Below are 17,497 nucleotides of genomic sequence, written 5' to 3'. Positions count from 1 at the left end.
CCTTGCAGGGATATATAAAAAAGGAAAAAGTATTAGAATATATTATGAATGTAGAGTGCAAATAGCATTTTTTCAGGAAACACATTTGGAAAGAAATAAGCATATGAATTTGACAAACACAGGACTTCAGAAGGAATATTCAGCACAGTATCAAGGACAGATGAAAACGGGAATAATTATACTAAATTGCTAGAGGGGCTCCAACAGTAATAGATGATGAAAAAAAGACAAAAATGGTAGATTCGTGGTAGTAAAGGGCTATTGGCAAGGGAGGAGGATTACAATGGCATGTAACTATATTCCACTGAAAACTGCTGCTAAGGCGCTTAAGAAACTTTTGGGAGAAATAATCAGCTTTCACCAAGGAATATTATTTATAGGTGGGAACTGGAATTTGATTTGCAATAGTGAGGATGTATCAGAGGACTTCGAAGGGACAATATAACAAAGGAGTATAGATTTGTGAAGAAATGTATAATACTATTTGGTATAAAAGATGTGAATTCAGTAGTAGGAAAGTATAGTTGTGTACACGTACCATAAACGTAGATGTTCGAGTGTATTCACTGTTGAAGACATCACACTTGGGTTATCTGCCTGCAGGTAGCCCTCAGTCGGCCCGAATACCAGAGACTTAGTATTTCTGTGTCGGTTGCTGTCGCTCCAGGTCTGATGTCAGGTTCCACGGCCATAAGTGCTTGTAACTCAGACACTTCTCGCTGAAGTGATGGACAGGAGCAATGCTGTTTTCCAAGAGAGGAATTTTTTTAAGTCTACCAAAGCTGCAGGCTCAAAAGGGAGCAGTGTGAGCTTTACCAGTACAAAGTTAAGGTCCCAAGCAGGTGTGGGTGCTCTCCTTAGTGGTCTTAAGTTGTTTGCCCCTCTCAGGAACTGTTTGATGAGAGGGTGAGAGAATAGGGGTGACTCAGAGTTGTAATGAGCTAAGACAGCAGAGGCATGGATCTTAATAGAGGAAAAGAATAGGCCTCTGTGGAGTAGTTCTGCTAAGTAATCCAGGATTAGAGGTAGGGAGGGCAGAGTTGTCCTCTCCTTTAGATTGAATCCAGGAGCAATACCTTTTCCACTTATCAGCACAGGATTTCCTTGTACTGGGTCTTCTGGCTTCAAGAATGACATCCAGTACCTGCTTGCCTAGGCTGGTCACTGGAGAAGAATTCAAGGAATAAGCCAGGCTGCAAGATTTAAGGTTTGCAGTTGCGGATGCAAGATCTGTCCCCCCTGTTAAGTGAGCAGGGCGGGGCTGTGGGGTAGGTGCCAGGGTGGTACCAGTGACAGGTTGCTGAGGAGTGGGTACCAATGCTGGCATGGCCAGCCTGTGGCAATCAGAATTGTCTTTGGTCTGTCCTGTCTTATCTTGAGCAATATTCTTGAGAAGGGGCAGAGAGGGAAATGCATAGACTGAGAGGTTTACCCACTGGAAGGATAGGGCAATCCACTTTCCAGGCCCTGCTGTGAGGTGTCCTGGTGCAGAATTTGCTGAGCTGGTGATGGCAGGGGGAGGCAAAGCGATCCACCTCTGGGGTCCCCCATTTCTGAATCTGAAGGCCTAAGGTGCTGGGCTCTAACTGCCACTTGTGTGGGTCTATGAGATTTCTGCTTAAGTCATCTGCTAGTGAGTTTTGCTTGCCTGGCAGGAATTGAGCTTGCAGATGGACCTGCATATGTCCAAGGCCATGTTCCACAGGGCCATGGCTAGCCTACAGTGTGGGTAAGAGTGGGTTCCCCCCTGCTTGTTGATGTACCACATAACTGTGGTGTCTGTTTTTATTAGCAGGGGTCCCAGTGAGAGTAGGGATCTAAAAACTGTTGGAGCATGCTGCAGAGCTAGCATCTCTTTTTGGTTTATGTGCAGATTAATTTGACATGGGCTCCAGTGACCCTGAATGCACTTGTCGTTCCAGGTGTGCCCCCCAGGCATAATCTGATGAGTCTGTGATTAGGGTCTGGGCAGCGTGGGGTTGAGTAAAGGGTATCCCCTTGTGGTTGCATGCTACTGCCCACCAAAGAAACTCTGTCCTTAGACAAGGTATGATAGGAATGACTGTTTCCAGGTCCTGAGAATGTTGGCACCAAAGACTTTTTAAGTACCATTGAAGTTTCCTCATATGCAGTCTGGCATATGGAATTACTAGGATGGATGAGGCCATGAACCCTAGGGCCTGCAGGATTTTCTTTGCAGATAGCTAGGTTCTGGTGGCTATTTGACTGAAGTAGTCTGTCAGACAGGCTTGTTTTTCTGGTGTAAAGAATGCCATCTGGGATGCTGTGTCCAAGCTTGCTCCCAGGAATACAAACTTTTGACTGGAGACTAGATTTGATTTCTTTTCATTGATGGTATACCCCAGGGAGGTTAGAAGTTTTTTTTTACAAATGTCAGGTGCTGCAACAGCATTTCCTGACTGTCTGCCTGGATCAGGCAGTTGTCCAAATATGGGTAAATTAGAATTTTTCTCTGTCCTCAGTAAGCAAATGCATAGATCCTGCCCTGAAGCAAAGCTATTTCCTGCATGAGTCCCTTACAGTGATGTACAGATAGGCATCTTTTAAATCCAGGGTAGCTAACCAGGCATCTTTGGCCAGCATAGGAAGAAGCTGCTGCAGGGTGAGCATTTTGAATTTTGGTACCACCAGGAAGGTGTTTAGAATGGAAAGATCTAGGATTGAGCACCAAGTGCCCTCTTTTCTGGGTACCAGGAAAAGTCTGGAATAAAACCCTTGACCCATCTGTTCTGCAGGAACAGGCTGAACTGTCCTTATAGAGAGCAGGGATTCAACTTGCTTTTGTGCCTCTGCCCATTGGTTTGGAGGGAGATCTGGGATGTTGGGTTGGCAGTGAGTGGAAGTGAAATTTGTACTCCTGGGATATAATGTTGAGGACCCATCGGTCTTTGGCAATGGGAATCCAGTTTTTTTGCATGATGGGCAAGTTTTCCTCCTGGGGCACAAGCTGCTGAGCAGAGGTGGGGAGTGGAGTTGAGAAGTCATTGGGAATTCTTCCTGTAAGGGGGTGGCATAGCACTCCCTGTTTTTGAAGTGGAGGCAGTTCATTGCTTCAATCTCTGCATACCCTGAGACTGTAGTCTGGGGGGGGTCTGTTTCCCCTGGGTCTAGTTTGAGATGGCCTAGAGGGGGCTGGAAAGGACCAGTGTTACAAGGGGCAATGCCTACTGCATCTAGGATGCTGTACTTGCAAGAAATTTTTGACTGTCTGCATAGATTTAGCTTTTTTTCCATCTTTTTAAGAACCTCTTCTGCTTTGGTGCCAAACAGATTGTCCTTATTCAAAGGAGCATCTAGCAATTTTGATTTGACATGGTCTGGCAAGGTCTGCTCCTTAAGCCAACCATGCCTTCTCAGTACAGAACCAGTGACTGCTGCCTTGCAAAATGCTTCTAGGGCGTCAAAGCCACACTGCAATGTATGCTTGCTGACTTGGCTTGCAGAATGCATAAGCTCTTGTAATTCTTTATTTTCTGAACAGTCCTGAAAAGGTAGCTATTTTGGCTTCCTAGGAGCAGGGGGTAAGGTGTCAGGAGTTAAACTGGATTCCATAAAGACATCATCCACAACATCCAGGACTGGGGGTATTGCTAAAGGCCTATGTTGTGGCAAGTTTAGAAATTCTCTGAGTCTCTTTTTAGACTGAGGATAGTCTTGGCATTCCCAGTGGAAATGCTCTCTTAAAGTATGTAAGGTTTCACCAAAAGAAAAATCCTGTGGAGGAGAAGTAGAGGGAATATATTCCTCTGCATATGAATCCTCATAAGCAGATAAAGGCATGTCTTCATAATCAGATACCTCAGAGTCATCGGACTCTTGGTCTGTTAAAGCTGCTGGGGACAGGTCTCTTTCTCTTAGCAGGGGAAGGATGACTTCCCCTAATCAACATAATAAGGTCTTCTGCCATTTTAAGTATTTGATGTTGTGGCAAGGAAGCAGATGCATGCTTTTGGATCGTCGTTTTTTTAGGCTTAGCGTGTACTCTTGGCCTTAGAAACTCGGTAGTTTTAGACAGAACTAAAGACGCGAAAGAAGTCGGTTTGTGTCAAATATCGGTAGTGCGAAGAACTTCCTCAGAAGCCGGTGCCTGCTCAGCGGCTCCGGACTCATCCAAGGCAGAGACATCCGCAGGTTCCGTTGAAGAAGTGTCTCGCGGCATACCAGACTCCAAACAGGTCTCGGTAGAGGCCTGCAAATCCACTGAAGCAGGCATCAGGGGCTGCGAAAGCACTTCACTGAGTACCGGCGAACTGGCGACTAGCTTATCGGAAGTGTCGTCAGCAGCTTTGGACCTGTGCGGTCTGTCTCTGTCTCTATCCTTATGTTTTTTCAGTAGATCAGTAGTCGGATGGCTTACCAAAGCCATTTTGGAATACGGAGATAGCGACAATAAGGGCCCAATGATGAATAGTTCGGGTGTTGAACAAGGCACAAAACCAACAGCGGGGGACGTCGTGGTCTGGACCTAAACAGGTGACACAGTAAGAATGAAAATCTCTGTGTGGTATTTGCTTTCCACAGACAAGACAATTGTTAACTTTTTCTGACATCGGTTAGAGCAAGAAAAAAGGATCCCCAATGGGGTACTTAGCTTTAGAAGACTTCAGAATAATTCAATTTGATAACGAAAACTCAGGTAGCAGCCAACCGACACTCGTGCGAACTGCTTCGAGCTCCTCGGCAAGAAAGACTGATATAATGGCGTCGGCTGTCTGTTTTTATACCCCTGACGACCTGACATCAGACCTGGAGTGACAGGAACCAACGCAGAAATACTAAGTCTCTGGTATTCAGGCCAACTGAGGGCTACCTGCAGGCAGATAACCCAAGTGTGATGACTACAGCAGTGACACACGAACATCTTGGGCAGAATTTAATTATTATTCCTAAAGTACAATAACTGGGATAGACTAGAAAGAAATTATAAACTAAGATAAAAATGCAGGATAATGAAGCAAAAACAGGACACTGGTGCTTTCCCACCTACCTGTTAAAAAGAAAGGAATTTATGGAATGGGTAGTGGAATGGAAATTACTTGTGAGTTATTAGGGAAGATAGAAATATCTTCAGAAGTTCTAGCAAGTGACAGGGATAAAGTAAAAATGGAGTTTACAAACAGGGTCGAAATAAAAGAGAAAGTTATGGTTAAAAAGTAACAGAAATTACTTAGATTGGCCTGACAAAGGTTAAAATATTGTAGAATAAGGGGAATCTTACAGAACAAGAGGAGGAGCAAATGCAGAGTGCTAAAAACAAAATAAGAGAGTATCTGGATAATATGCATGACTTTGCAGTAGATCAACTAGTTTTTGATGGCAACTACAGAGCATAAGAATTTTAAGTACAACAAATTAGGCAACAGAAAGTTGAAAGAATTTTCGCCAAACTCAGGAACCCAATAACAACAAAAAAATAACCAGAGATTCTCTAAAGGTTTGAGAGATACTCCTGAAATTTTATGAAAATTTGTACAAAGCAGATAATGTGGTAATCAAGAAGGTATGAATGGAAATAATTACAGAAGACTGAATTATGTCAAGATTAGAGGTAGATGAGGCTCAACAACTAACAGTAAAGATAGGAGGTGATGAGATAAAAACAATAATGTATAATCAGTTGTCAGGAAAGTCTCCAGAAACAGTTGGTATTAATGTGGAAGTTTGGAAATTAGGATGGAAGAAAGTGATACAGATCTGGGAGATTTTAACAGTACTTTAAAAGGAGGGAAAGTACCAACATCTTGGAAGAAAGCTGTGTTACCTAAAGATGGCAAAGACCCTTCAGACCCAGCTTCATAAAGACCCATTTCAATTTTAAATCACAATTATAAAGTATGTCTACACTAGCTAAAAGAATGGCAATGGTGTTGCCAAAAGTAACAGCTATGGATCACTCTGATTTTGTGGAGGGGAGGCAAACATTTGACAATATTAATATAATTATGAATCAGAGGGGGAAGCAGAATGTAAGAAAATACTTTTGTTGTTAGAAGGTTTTGTTGTAGAGAAAGCATCTGCCAAGAGTAACCTGGGATTTTACTAGTAAGGCACTGGAAGCATTTGCATTCCCTGATATAATAACAAGATTAATCAGAAGGATTGGAAGCAAGAATTAAAGTGGGAGGGCTCCTCTGAGATAAGCCATGTTTGAAAAGAGGGACCAGGGCAGGGGTGTCCTCTGTCCCCGTTATTTGTTTTATATTTAGAGTCACTGGCAAAGAAAATAAAGGACTCAGAAATACAAAGATATAACTGGTATGGTAATCAAGAAAAGTTGTCTTTATCTATAATAATAGAGGATATTATTTTGTACCTGATAAATCCAGAAAAGAATATCTCAGCACTGTGGAACATTTTGACACAGTTTCAAGTCTTTTCAGGATACAAGACTAACTGAAGATAAAACAAAGGCTATAGCCATAAATTATGTACCCACACATGAACTGGTTCAGCAATACTCATATTTAGGGGGACATGATACAATGAAGTATTTAGGAGTATGGATTAAAAAGGCATCGGTTTTGGCAGCAAAAGATATACAAGGGAAAACTAAACAAAAGATAATACAAAAACTGAGAAACTGGGAACTCCTAATTATGGATATGGATACCAAGATACAAGCAGTGAAAATGTTTTAGTCCCTTTAGTCATGTATATTGCTCAAGCATACCTTTATCAACCAGAAGAGAAGCTGTGGATAATAATAAAGAATTGAAGAAATCTATCTAGGAGGGAAAAGGGCAAGAGTTAAGTGGGATAAGTTACTCCTTCCAATGGTTTGAAGGCATATTTTAGAGCTACACAGTCAAGGCTCATATACATAACACAAGCAGAAGGTCACAATTCAAACTGTTAGGTGATGATGATGAAGCAAGGTGGAAATTCAAGAAACAGAGTGTGATTTTGGATGCAGATCCTTAAGAAGAATAACAACTATAAGAATATTATATTCATAAAGTAGCATGAAGTATTCTAAGAAATAAGCCAATATGGGAATGGAGAAAGGATATTTTGCCAATAGGGATGAGTGGAAACAGGGTACAGAAAATAAGCAAGAGGGTCCTGGAATTTACTGGAGAAACATGGCAAAGGAACCAAGATACTGAAAGCAAATATCTCAAGAAGGAAAGGTAATAGAGTGGGATATGGCTAAGAAGATATTTGGATTGCAGTCTACAGACTGCCTTCCCTACCAGGGCTTGATGTCAGAGTACAGGCAAGGATAAAGGGATAGAGGAATTTTAAGTGAAAGACCTGCTCTAGTAGAGTTTTTAGTTGAATCTAAAACAGTTGCAGCTTATAAAAAAATTATAATTAGTAGGGCATATAAAATATTGCATATTAACTATAAGAATCAATCACAGGAGTTTAGAAAAGATTGGGAAGAGACTGGAGAAGCAATATACAAGAAGACATTTTTATGGCTCCCAAGAATGCAATCAAGTCTAGAAAGTTTATGATCTTTGCTTGGAAGTGTTTGCTTAGGTATTTTAATACCCCAAGCAGACTTCAAAGAATTTTTCCTCAGGTAGGTAGCAAATGTTGGAGGTGTGATGGAGGAGGATGTAACTGAGAACATATGTTTTGGGAGCATAATGAGTTGGGCACAGCTTAAACATTCCCTACAGAGTACGCTATCAGGAATATTGGGAGAGCAAATGGCAGTAAGTAAGGAGATGATTTTTTGAGCTGAGCTACAGCACCTGATTTGCCTTGACACAGTAAAGACTTATTAACTAATTCTATTGATTACCAAAAAAGCAATTACTAGAAAATGGAAGTCAAAGTCTACACCAACTGTATTTGAGGTATTCAATATTATAAAAAAAGATGAAATAACTGTAAAAGGGATATTTAGAAAAGGGAAGTAGCAAATTACACAGACATAAATGAAAATTGTGGGAACAATGCATGCATAATAATGTGGAGGAGGAGGAGTGAGGTTTAAGGGAAGGCAGGAATTCAGCAATTTTTTGTAATCCTGGACTGATGACAGTAGCAAAGAAATATATGTAATGTATATTGCATTTAAATGGCAAAATTTTAAAATGATCTTTCTTTTCTTTTAAGGTATGTTTGCCTATATTTTTGGTGATAATTTAATAAAGGTGTTTAATACCATAAATGCGGTGTCCTTTCAAACTGCAAACCCTGCATTGTTGAGTTCTCATTAAAAATGATGCAGTCCTTTCTCTCTTTTTTGTTACAGGGGTGGCAGTAAATCTCAAATTTTCTCTTCTCAACATATTTTCCAACTTGAATGGGCATCCTTCACAGTACCATTTTTTCCTTAAGTTCACATCTGAGGTTTTTAATGAAGTTTTATCATATAATCAGTCTGCCTACTTCATTTTTCAATCATATTCCATGTTTTATTGTTCAATTTAATATATTCCTCAAGTGTCTCATTTCTAACACCTCAGTATGCATTTGATCTTTTACTACCTTTTTAGAGTAAACTCCTAGTTTTAGTAGTTTGTCTCTTGTAGAGTAGGCATCCAACCTTTACATTTTAAGGTCAGAGCCAATTAATTCCTAAAACAGCAACAATTACCAGCATGTCTGTTACATTTATCAGTTTAATTGCTGGGAGAGCTACTTTCAGCATGTTACTCAAGAAACAGCCATACAGGAAATCCCTCAAATAACCCTTAAAGAAATGTTAAATCATACCTTTCCTTCTACAACTACTGCATCATGATGGTCTCTGTCGACCATAGGCTCATAGGTGTTTACTAAGCTAACTACCACAAGGGCCTTTTTAAGCCTAGACATGCATCCCAAATCTCTGACAAGTTCTGATCCCCTTGATAAGTGTAAGCAGGGGGTTGGGAGATAAACCATTTGATGGACCAGATCAAAAACCTTAAAAATGTTTAAGAAAATTGATACAATATGCCAACATTTGCATAAGGTAATAGTTTTGTATTAATCAGGTTTTATAAAAGCTGGATGGTTTTCATGCCCAGTTCTGAACTTATGAATCCATATGGAGTTTAAAATAATTTACCATGTATGTGGGATGAGCATAAGAACTGCCAATTCACTTCCTTTTTCAAGCACTTTTGCTGAGAATCTGAGAATGCAAACAGGACAACATTTTAAACTTTCTTTATCTCTACACTCAAACAGTAGAATTACTTTGACCTCCTTACAGACATCAGGGACAACACCATCCCTAGCACTTCTGTTAATTGGCATAATCATTAGGTATTCAATGAAGCTGGCAATGTCTAACTTATGACAGACATCCACACTATTTTGTCTTCTTATATGGCTTTTGTTGTGGTGAACTGTTCTGTTTCTGAAAACTGCACATCCCCATCAGCAGACTGGATGTCTTCCGGGTAGCTGGTGCATGCTGCAGATGTGACCATGGCTGAAATCATCTCTTTAGTTAATTGGCATGTACCAGTCCCTTTGGCTTTGCACACCTTGGCCAACTGGTCCTTTGTCAGCTTGCTATAATTCTCTGCTGACATCCTTGCCTGCTTTCCTTGACTAAATTAACAAAAACAAAACTGTTGTGGAAATGAAACTATGTACGTTTATCTTGTGGCTACTGAGAGTACACACACCTTCACTGACAAATGCCCACTGGCTACTGAAGTTCAAATAAAATCCCAAACAGCTGCCACCAGTATGTGGCATTGTCCCTACTCTGGGACAGCAATCAAGAAGGGTTAATCCTCACCACTGATGACGTTTATGTCAAATGGGATCACCCATTACCAACAGATGAAAGAAAACCAAACATAGTAGTTCATAAAAAGAAGACAAAATTAGCACTGATCATTGAAATTGCTACACCCAGTGACTACAGTGTCTTATGTACAGAGAAAACAGAGTCATAAAATACCAGGATTTGCAGACAGAGACAAGGGCAATGTGGAAGGATACCCAGAGAGTTCCAATAGTAGTAGGAGCAATGAGTCTTAAAACAAAGAATTTACAATCATACTTACATATGTTACTGATAACTGCAGTGGTGGTGCTGCGGTAGCATTGTAGCCTCACAGCCAGACGTTGTCCCGTTCGATTCTCAGCTAGAGCGTCTTCTGTGTGGAGACATGCGTGAATGGGCGTTCCTTCGTTGAAGGTTGTGCGTCAGGGATGGCAACTCGGCACGTAAAAATCTACTGCCAATCATTAGCAGACCGGAGCTCTGTTGTGGCGACCCCTAACCGGGAAAAGCTGAAAGACACAAACAAACTTACATATGTTACTGATACATGTAACTGTATGAATTGCAGGAGTCAATACCAGGCACACTGTGGGTGCTGCAAAGAGCACTTTTAGCTAACATCAAAGATTGAATCAATGCTAACTGCCGTAACTTTAATCATACTTAGACTTAGGAATGGGTTGATTCCCTTCACGCTATTAGAAACCCAAAAGACTTGGAGAAATTAAAAAGGTGCAAGAGCTAAGTAATGAACAGCCCATCATTTCAGCAGCCATGAATGGTGAATGCTTACTCACCTGGCCTGTGTGTTGGTGCATGAGGCAGTATGACATCAAAATCTCCCACAATACTATACTGGTGGCACACTCACTTTTCTTTGGACTCGGTGAACAGCAGCTACTGTGCTATATACACAGCTTGGTGTGTGCGGATATCTTAGCCCATCACTCAGTATAATGTAACTCCTGTATCTGCTAGAAACCAGTCATACAGTGGGTTTAGCTACATCAGCCTCACATGAATGGATGGGCCAGTATTTGCCACTCACTACTGACATTTCTACATTGGCTCTTTCTACACCTGGGTTGCTATTTTGCTAATATATCCTGAGCCACTAGGATTGCAATCAGACCTTTATCTTTTTGCTCTGTGAAGTTGACTGTGTAGCAGAATAGTGGGGCTCAACTAGCAAGTGTAAGCCTTGTTTTGCACTTGAAAGAGCAAAATCCCTCCTGTACTGGTAAAATTAGTAAGATGAATACAAACTGAGAGACCTCTCTCTCAATTTTGAAGACATGTTAAAGGACAAAGCCCTGACTACAGCTCATATTACTAGAGTCTGATTACCATCTTGAGCGTTCGACAAAGCAGACAGAGAGAATAAATAGGGGTTCCAATCCAAGGGGGAGGGTCGGTAGTTCCCAGCCAGCTCATGCCTCAGCTTTAATGACAAAGCCCTTACTGGAGAGCAGAGGCTCGTCATGATACAGGGAGCTGTAAAGAGAGAACATGAGTACTGCCACCCATGACAGCAATTATTCTTATCAGAGTGTATGGGGGCACACACCTGTGAAGTCAGAGGGACACAGGTGGCTCTTGTGGTGACATATGTGCTCAAACCGTCACCAGGGCAGGAAGTTAGGTGAAAGAGCAAATTCCTTGACTTCTGCCTGTGTGATGGCACCTACAGAAAGTACTTGCCTTACCAGATCTGGTAGATGGGGGTCCCTACCACTTGGGAATGAATGGGTTAAAGTCCAGTAGGGGGTGGCTTGATGGCCAGTAAGGCAGAGAGGAAAAAGCATATTGAAATAATTTATTTCTGAAATAATCAAACACACACAAAAAAATAACAGTAAAAGCTTCAACAAACCACTCTGTACAAGTATGGTGATAAACATCTGGAAAAAACTGATGAAAAATACTTTTCCAATCAAAGACCATCAGTAACCAAGATGATGCCAGTGGAAAAGATGGCCCCAAGTAAGCAACTAACAGGTCTGCTGCAGAAACACTGCCACCTAGTCCCCCTGGTGATTGTTGAAGTTTAGTAGGTCAGGCAAAAACAAAGATCATCATTTAAATTATTTTGAAGAGAAACAGATTCGCATTCACACACAACTGCAGTTTACCTGTTAGTAGAAGTCTGTACTGCGGAATCCTCTGAACTGGCTTAAGAAGATAATGTTTCAATGCCAGATTTGCACAGCGAGGACTCATCTAAAACAAAAAAACATTAATTGTAAGAAACCATCTACTTTGAAGAGAATTGAGAATTTTCTTCCATTCACAGGACTAAAACACTATTTTGACAGCTGAATGTGAACACTATTTAACCAGTTTAGGTAACAAGCCTAAGGAAGTGAGGATGAAAATTAATGGATTGTCTCCAGGTTCGTGTTGTCTGCTTTCCAGTAAGGACTGTGGGACCCTTAAGCATAAAACATACAAATGAAAATTCAGGATTTCTTACAAAGTGCTTCTCTAATTCGCAAATACTTAACACTGTTTAAAAACCTGAACAGCAGCAACAACAGAATTGTTTCATGGCCCCACAAAACGAAATGTGGTCTTTTTCAACAGTGCACACAGTATTGTGCAGGATTTTCTACCTCTCATCATACCAGCCTATGAACAAAAATGGTGTAAACAGAAACTATGAAATTGTGACCACAGTGAGAAACAGTAAATAAATATTTGTAACTACTTACACCCAGGGGGTACTTTCCATGGATTTCTCAATGTTCATTCCCTAGTCTCAAACTAGTGTTAAATGGCAAATAAATATTAGATACCTATAACCACACTGTACTTTTCAAGGAATTTATTGATCTGCCTAATCATAAATTAGACGAAAGGTCTATGAGGTCAAGCTGCAGAATTAGGAGTGCAGTCTTAAAAATCTACTACATCACCTAACACTGTTAAAAGAAATCTCCTCAGAATTTAATACTGTGTCTCTTTTTGAGCATCATTTAAAGTGCATTATATATATATGCTTTATATCTTGGGGAGGAGATATAATACGAATTTCTGACTATTCAGTGTGCAAGGTTAGCTAGGGGATTGATCATTCTTTATACCCCAACTGAAATGAACTACCACTGGAAACTGGTGGATAACATATTTGTTTTTTCTAGATGTTAATGCACATTTTTTTAATAGTCACACACAGAAGACTGATGGAAAAATTAGCTGCTGCTAAAAAAGGACTACTCATTCCCTTGAGATCATTAGTATTGCGGAAGGTCATAATCTTTGTTAGAGCTTCATTAGTGCTAGAAACGAAAATGGCACACCTATTAGCTAACATTAAACATTGTTTCTTGGGGTTATGATTATTGATTTAAAGGCTAAAGAAATTAAATTAAAAGCAGCTATGATCTTACACAGTTTATTATTATCCCAAGTAGTACAAAGAACAGCACATCAAAAACATCAGGTTATGAAAAGACAAATATCAGAACAATGTGGGGACATGGCCAAGATGCCAGTCTGACAGCAGCAGAAATCCATAACTCTGCTTAGATTTTAATATCCTGACAGGAAATATACTTTCATTTTTAGAAAACACTAACTAAAAGTATACTAAAAGTTAGATTAACGTATTTATTTTCTTCTAAAATTAATACAGTCAAGAGAATTTGTAATTATTCCTGTCAAGAAGTTTTCTACTGGAGATCTCAAGATGAGCAACTCGAAGAACCCACATCAGGAGAGTGCAGTGAAGAAAGAACTACACCTTCTGTTACTAAAAATGAACAAATTCGAAAACTAAATGTATATTATCAAACAAGAATGCAATAAACAACTGGAACTTCTAAATGGAACAATAAAAGAACAATATGAACAGATCCTTGCCTTAGAGGAAACAGTAACTGACCTAGATACTAGAGTGACAAAAAAATGAACATCACAATGAATTTCTTATGAAACGAAATACCAGGCTGATTGAGAAACTGGAAGACCTTGAAAGTATATCAAGGAGGAATAACATAAGAATATATGGAATTCCTGACAAAGAAGGGGGTGCTAACATGATTCAGTTCCTCAATAAGTGGTTTTCCTCAGCACTAAACATGCCTGAATCCCTCTCTTTTGGAATCGAGAGGGCTCAACGGTCCCTGGCAAATCCAGATTAATCTCTGAGTTCATCTAACCCCAGGTCTATAATAGTTAGATTTCTTTCCTCGCAAGACAAGGACTTAGTGCTGAAATCAGCTTGGACTAATTCCCCTATCAAGACGGGTGAAAAAGTTATTAGTTTTGAAAATGACTACACCTCTACAGTCATATCCAGAAGAAAGGAGTGTGTTCCTCTAATTAAGTCCTTGAAAAAAAACAATATTAAAGCTCAAATTCTTTTTTTTCCTGCAAGAATAAAAATTACCTTGCCAGAAGGAGTGAAGATCTTTGATTCCCTACAAGAAGCAGTAGAATTTATTTAAAAGAAGAAAATACTGTCGGACATTGAAGAAATGGAATGGTCATGCCAGAGTTTGAAGAGACGGGCAACAAAAAATGGATGGTCTGTGAAGGAAGGAGCAAACAAAACTAAGAAACTAAAGGACAAATGAATAAATTCCTTTTAATTTTAAATGTTCTGTTATATGACTCATAATATATTTGATTCTGGAAAGTCTCTATGTTGTAAGATAATGTGAATCATTTTTATTATTAGCTTTCTGTTTTCCTTTCTATATATAATTACATATATTTAAAATAACATTCTCTCTTTCTCTCTTCTTTCTTCCTATTCTTTTTGTTATCAATGTTCCCTTTCTCTCTTTTCCCCATTATAAGCACTTTCCATACTTTTCCCTTTTAAATAGCTACAAATGATGTACGTCTTCTAATTCTTCAGTAATAGTATAATTTGACTTACTACCAAAGTGCGTTTTTTTCTAGTGGGTCAGTGGTGGGGTAAACCAGGTGTTTCTGATTAGTGTTTCTAACTAGATGTTTTAGAGACTGTTTAGATACATTTAAACATTAATACAGTACATTAATGGTGTTTTATAGATAGCTAAATATAAGTTTTATATATATATATATATATATATATATATATATATATATATATATATACATATACACACACACACACACACACATAGATAAATATATATGGGTCTATGACTATTCACTGAAAGCACATTTCACTAAAACACATTTGACTGTGCACAATTCACTTAAAGTTCAATTCACTGAAAACACAATTCACTAAAAGTTATATATGGCCTTTTCCCCACAGTTTTGCGACCCTGGAGTTAGTATATATAGTAAGGGGGGGTGTGGGGGCGTAGCCCCCCACCTATTTTAAATATTTTGAACTATATACATGGATACTTGCAATTCAAATAAATTACACTTTTCTGAGCTTAATATATATCCAAAATATGTGGGGGGCTACGCTCCCCCTTACTATATATACTAACTCCAGGGTTGCATAACAGTGGGGAAAAGGCCATCTATAACTTTCAGTGAAATGTGTTTCAGTGAATTGAGCTTTCAGTAATTTGTGCACAGTCAAAGGTGTTTCAGTGAATAATCCTAGACCCACACACACATATATATATATATATATATATATATATATATATATATATATATATTTATTTATATATTAGGTTCCTTTTTTTCTCTCTCTCTCTGGCCTGGTTAACTGGTGGGTAAATTATTGAAATGTTATAATATGATTTCTGATCTGAGGCAGCTGCTGTTACTTACTTCTAAATAGCTATTTTTATATGAAAGGGTAAATTTTTTCATGATGTTGATGTTTTGTGAGGAAACTGGTGGTCTGTGTGACTGTTCTCATTGTGGACAATCATGACATGCACTGACAAGGCAGCTTGAGTGTTTTTTTTTTTTTTTTTGCTTTCTGTAAACTCTAAAAGCTTTAAGATCTGAATTTCCCGCCGAAAATGCTGTTTTCTTCACTAGAGACAACTTCTGTTGTGCATGAGCCTATTTAGATACTTTTTAACAAGTTTATGAAGCTGCAACTTGCGGAAACAACAGTGATGACATCATTTGACCTTTTGAACTTGTTAAAGGGTTGTACTTAGAATTATTTTCTCTTGAAATTCTGTTATCCTTCACTAGATACTTTAAATGGTGAATAATTAGTTCTGATTAAAAATGTTTAACTCCTTTGAAAATGCCTATGCTCTCTTACAGATGCATACATTCTTCAGATTCAATGACACTATTAGTAACTAAATGACATCAAGTGAACTAGGAGCTGCATTAGAAAACTCATTATGCATATTAACATCAGACTTATGTTATATAACTAAACTTTTAGTAACTAAACAGAGGGTTGAGAGGCCCTTTTTTTTACTCTCTCTCTCACCCCCCTTCTTGATGAAAGACATCAACATAGATATTGTTAATACATATGAGTAATGTGCATATAACTGCAATATAATAGTTATGTTATAATAAGTGTTTTATATATATATATATATATATATATATATATATATATATATATATATATATATATATATATATATATATATATATATACACACAACAGATTCCTTACATGAAAAATATTAGATGACTGACAAAATGGTTAAATTATCTGATGTTTCTTGAAAAGTCTTGGAAATAATGACAATCTTCTTAACCTTCAGCTTCTAATGTTTGTATATACTTTGATCTGATGTGTATTTCTGGCATATCTACGTATTAGAGGTGCTATTATATGCGATATTCATATAGCTTCAGATACAGTGGACACTCTTATTCTAATGTATATTTCATGGATTCAGATTTCTTTAGTTGCTTTCATAACACTTTTCTTTTTTGTTTTTATACTATATTCTAAGCAGAGATGGATAATTTGTGTCGTTTGGTATTGGAGAAGTGGTGGATGGATGGTTTAGTTAAGTTTTTAACCAAACCAGAAACTTTACGTTTCATGTATGTGTTTGTAAATAGTTTCAGGTTTTTGAAAGTAGTGCTTAATACACGTTATGCATCCATGATAAGTAAGTTTTCAGTAGATTTCAAGTCAACACAGAAGAAAGGTCTTTCAGTTAGTAATAACATACACATTATAGTCAATGACTTATAAATGTTTATCATTAAATATTAATGGTTTGGACAATAATGTCAAAAGAGCCATTTTGCTTAAATATATCAAAATGCATAAAGCCCAGATCATCTTTTTACAGGAAACCCATCAATTAAAAAAAGATCTACAAAAATACTCATTCAATAGCTATAGCATTCTGGCTGATTCATGTTTTAAGACTAAGAGAAGGTGCACTCTTATTCTATGGAAAAATACTTATACTATGCCAAGAATTATAGATACAATTTCAGATAAAGATGGGATGCTAAGCATGGTTATTTTGGAAATCAATAGGAAGTATTATACTTTGATTAATACATACTGGATACCAGGACTGAGTACTAAATATGTTGACAAATATCTGGACTTGATTACTTTAAATGCAAAAGGGGAAATTATAGCAACAGGTGATTTTAACTGCCTATTATCAGGCAATGATATTTCTAAAAATGGTAAAACAAAACTAACATCTCAAGCCTAGAAGTTAAATGACTTTACAAACCAAATGAACCTTAAAGATATACATGGTCTGAGAGAACATTATTCCTTATTCTATACTCACTATTCATATCGGCTTGGTACACAAACATTGTCTTTGTATCAAATAATATATATACTCTAAAATAAGTGACGTATCTATAATGAGTTATCCCCTTTCGGACTATAATGCTATAAATTTTACATTAACTACACATACAGATGAT

The 17,497-nt window shown here is 38.3% G+C and overlaps 1 protein-coding gene across 1 annotated transcript in view; it reads right to left on the bottom strand.

Moving 5' to 3' along the window:
• Positions 1–17,497, bottom strand: part of FGD6 (FYVE, RhoGEF and PH domain containing 6) — a 1,320,563-nt gene that overhangs the window by 826,573 nt on the left and 476,493 nt on the right. Inside the window, exon 7 of the mRNA XM_044087187.1 lies at positions 11,839–11,926. Within this exon, the coding sequence (XP_043943122.1) occupies positions 11,839–11,926 (88 nt within the window). The remainder of the gene's footprint in view (positions 1–11,838; positions 11,927–17,497) is intronic.

Source organism: Protopterus annectens, chromosome 11.part0 (assembly GCF_019279795.1).
Source record: "Protopterus annectens isolate FY-2018-M chromosome 11.part0, PAN1.0, whole genome shotgun sequence".
Lineage (NCBI taxonomy): Eukaryota > Metazoa > Chordata > Ceratodontiformes > Protopteridae > Protopterus > Protopterus annectens.
The sequence above is the reverse complement of the archived record's forward strand: the minus strand, read 5'-3'. Positions and strand labels throughout refer to the sequence as shown.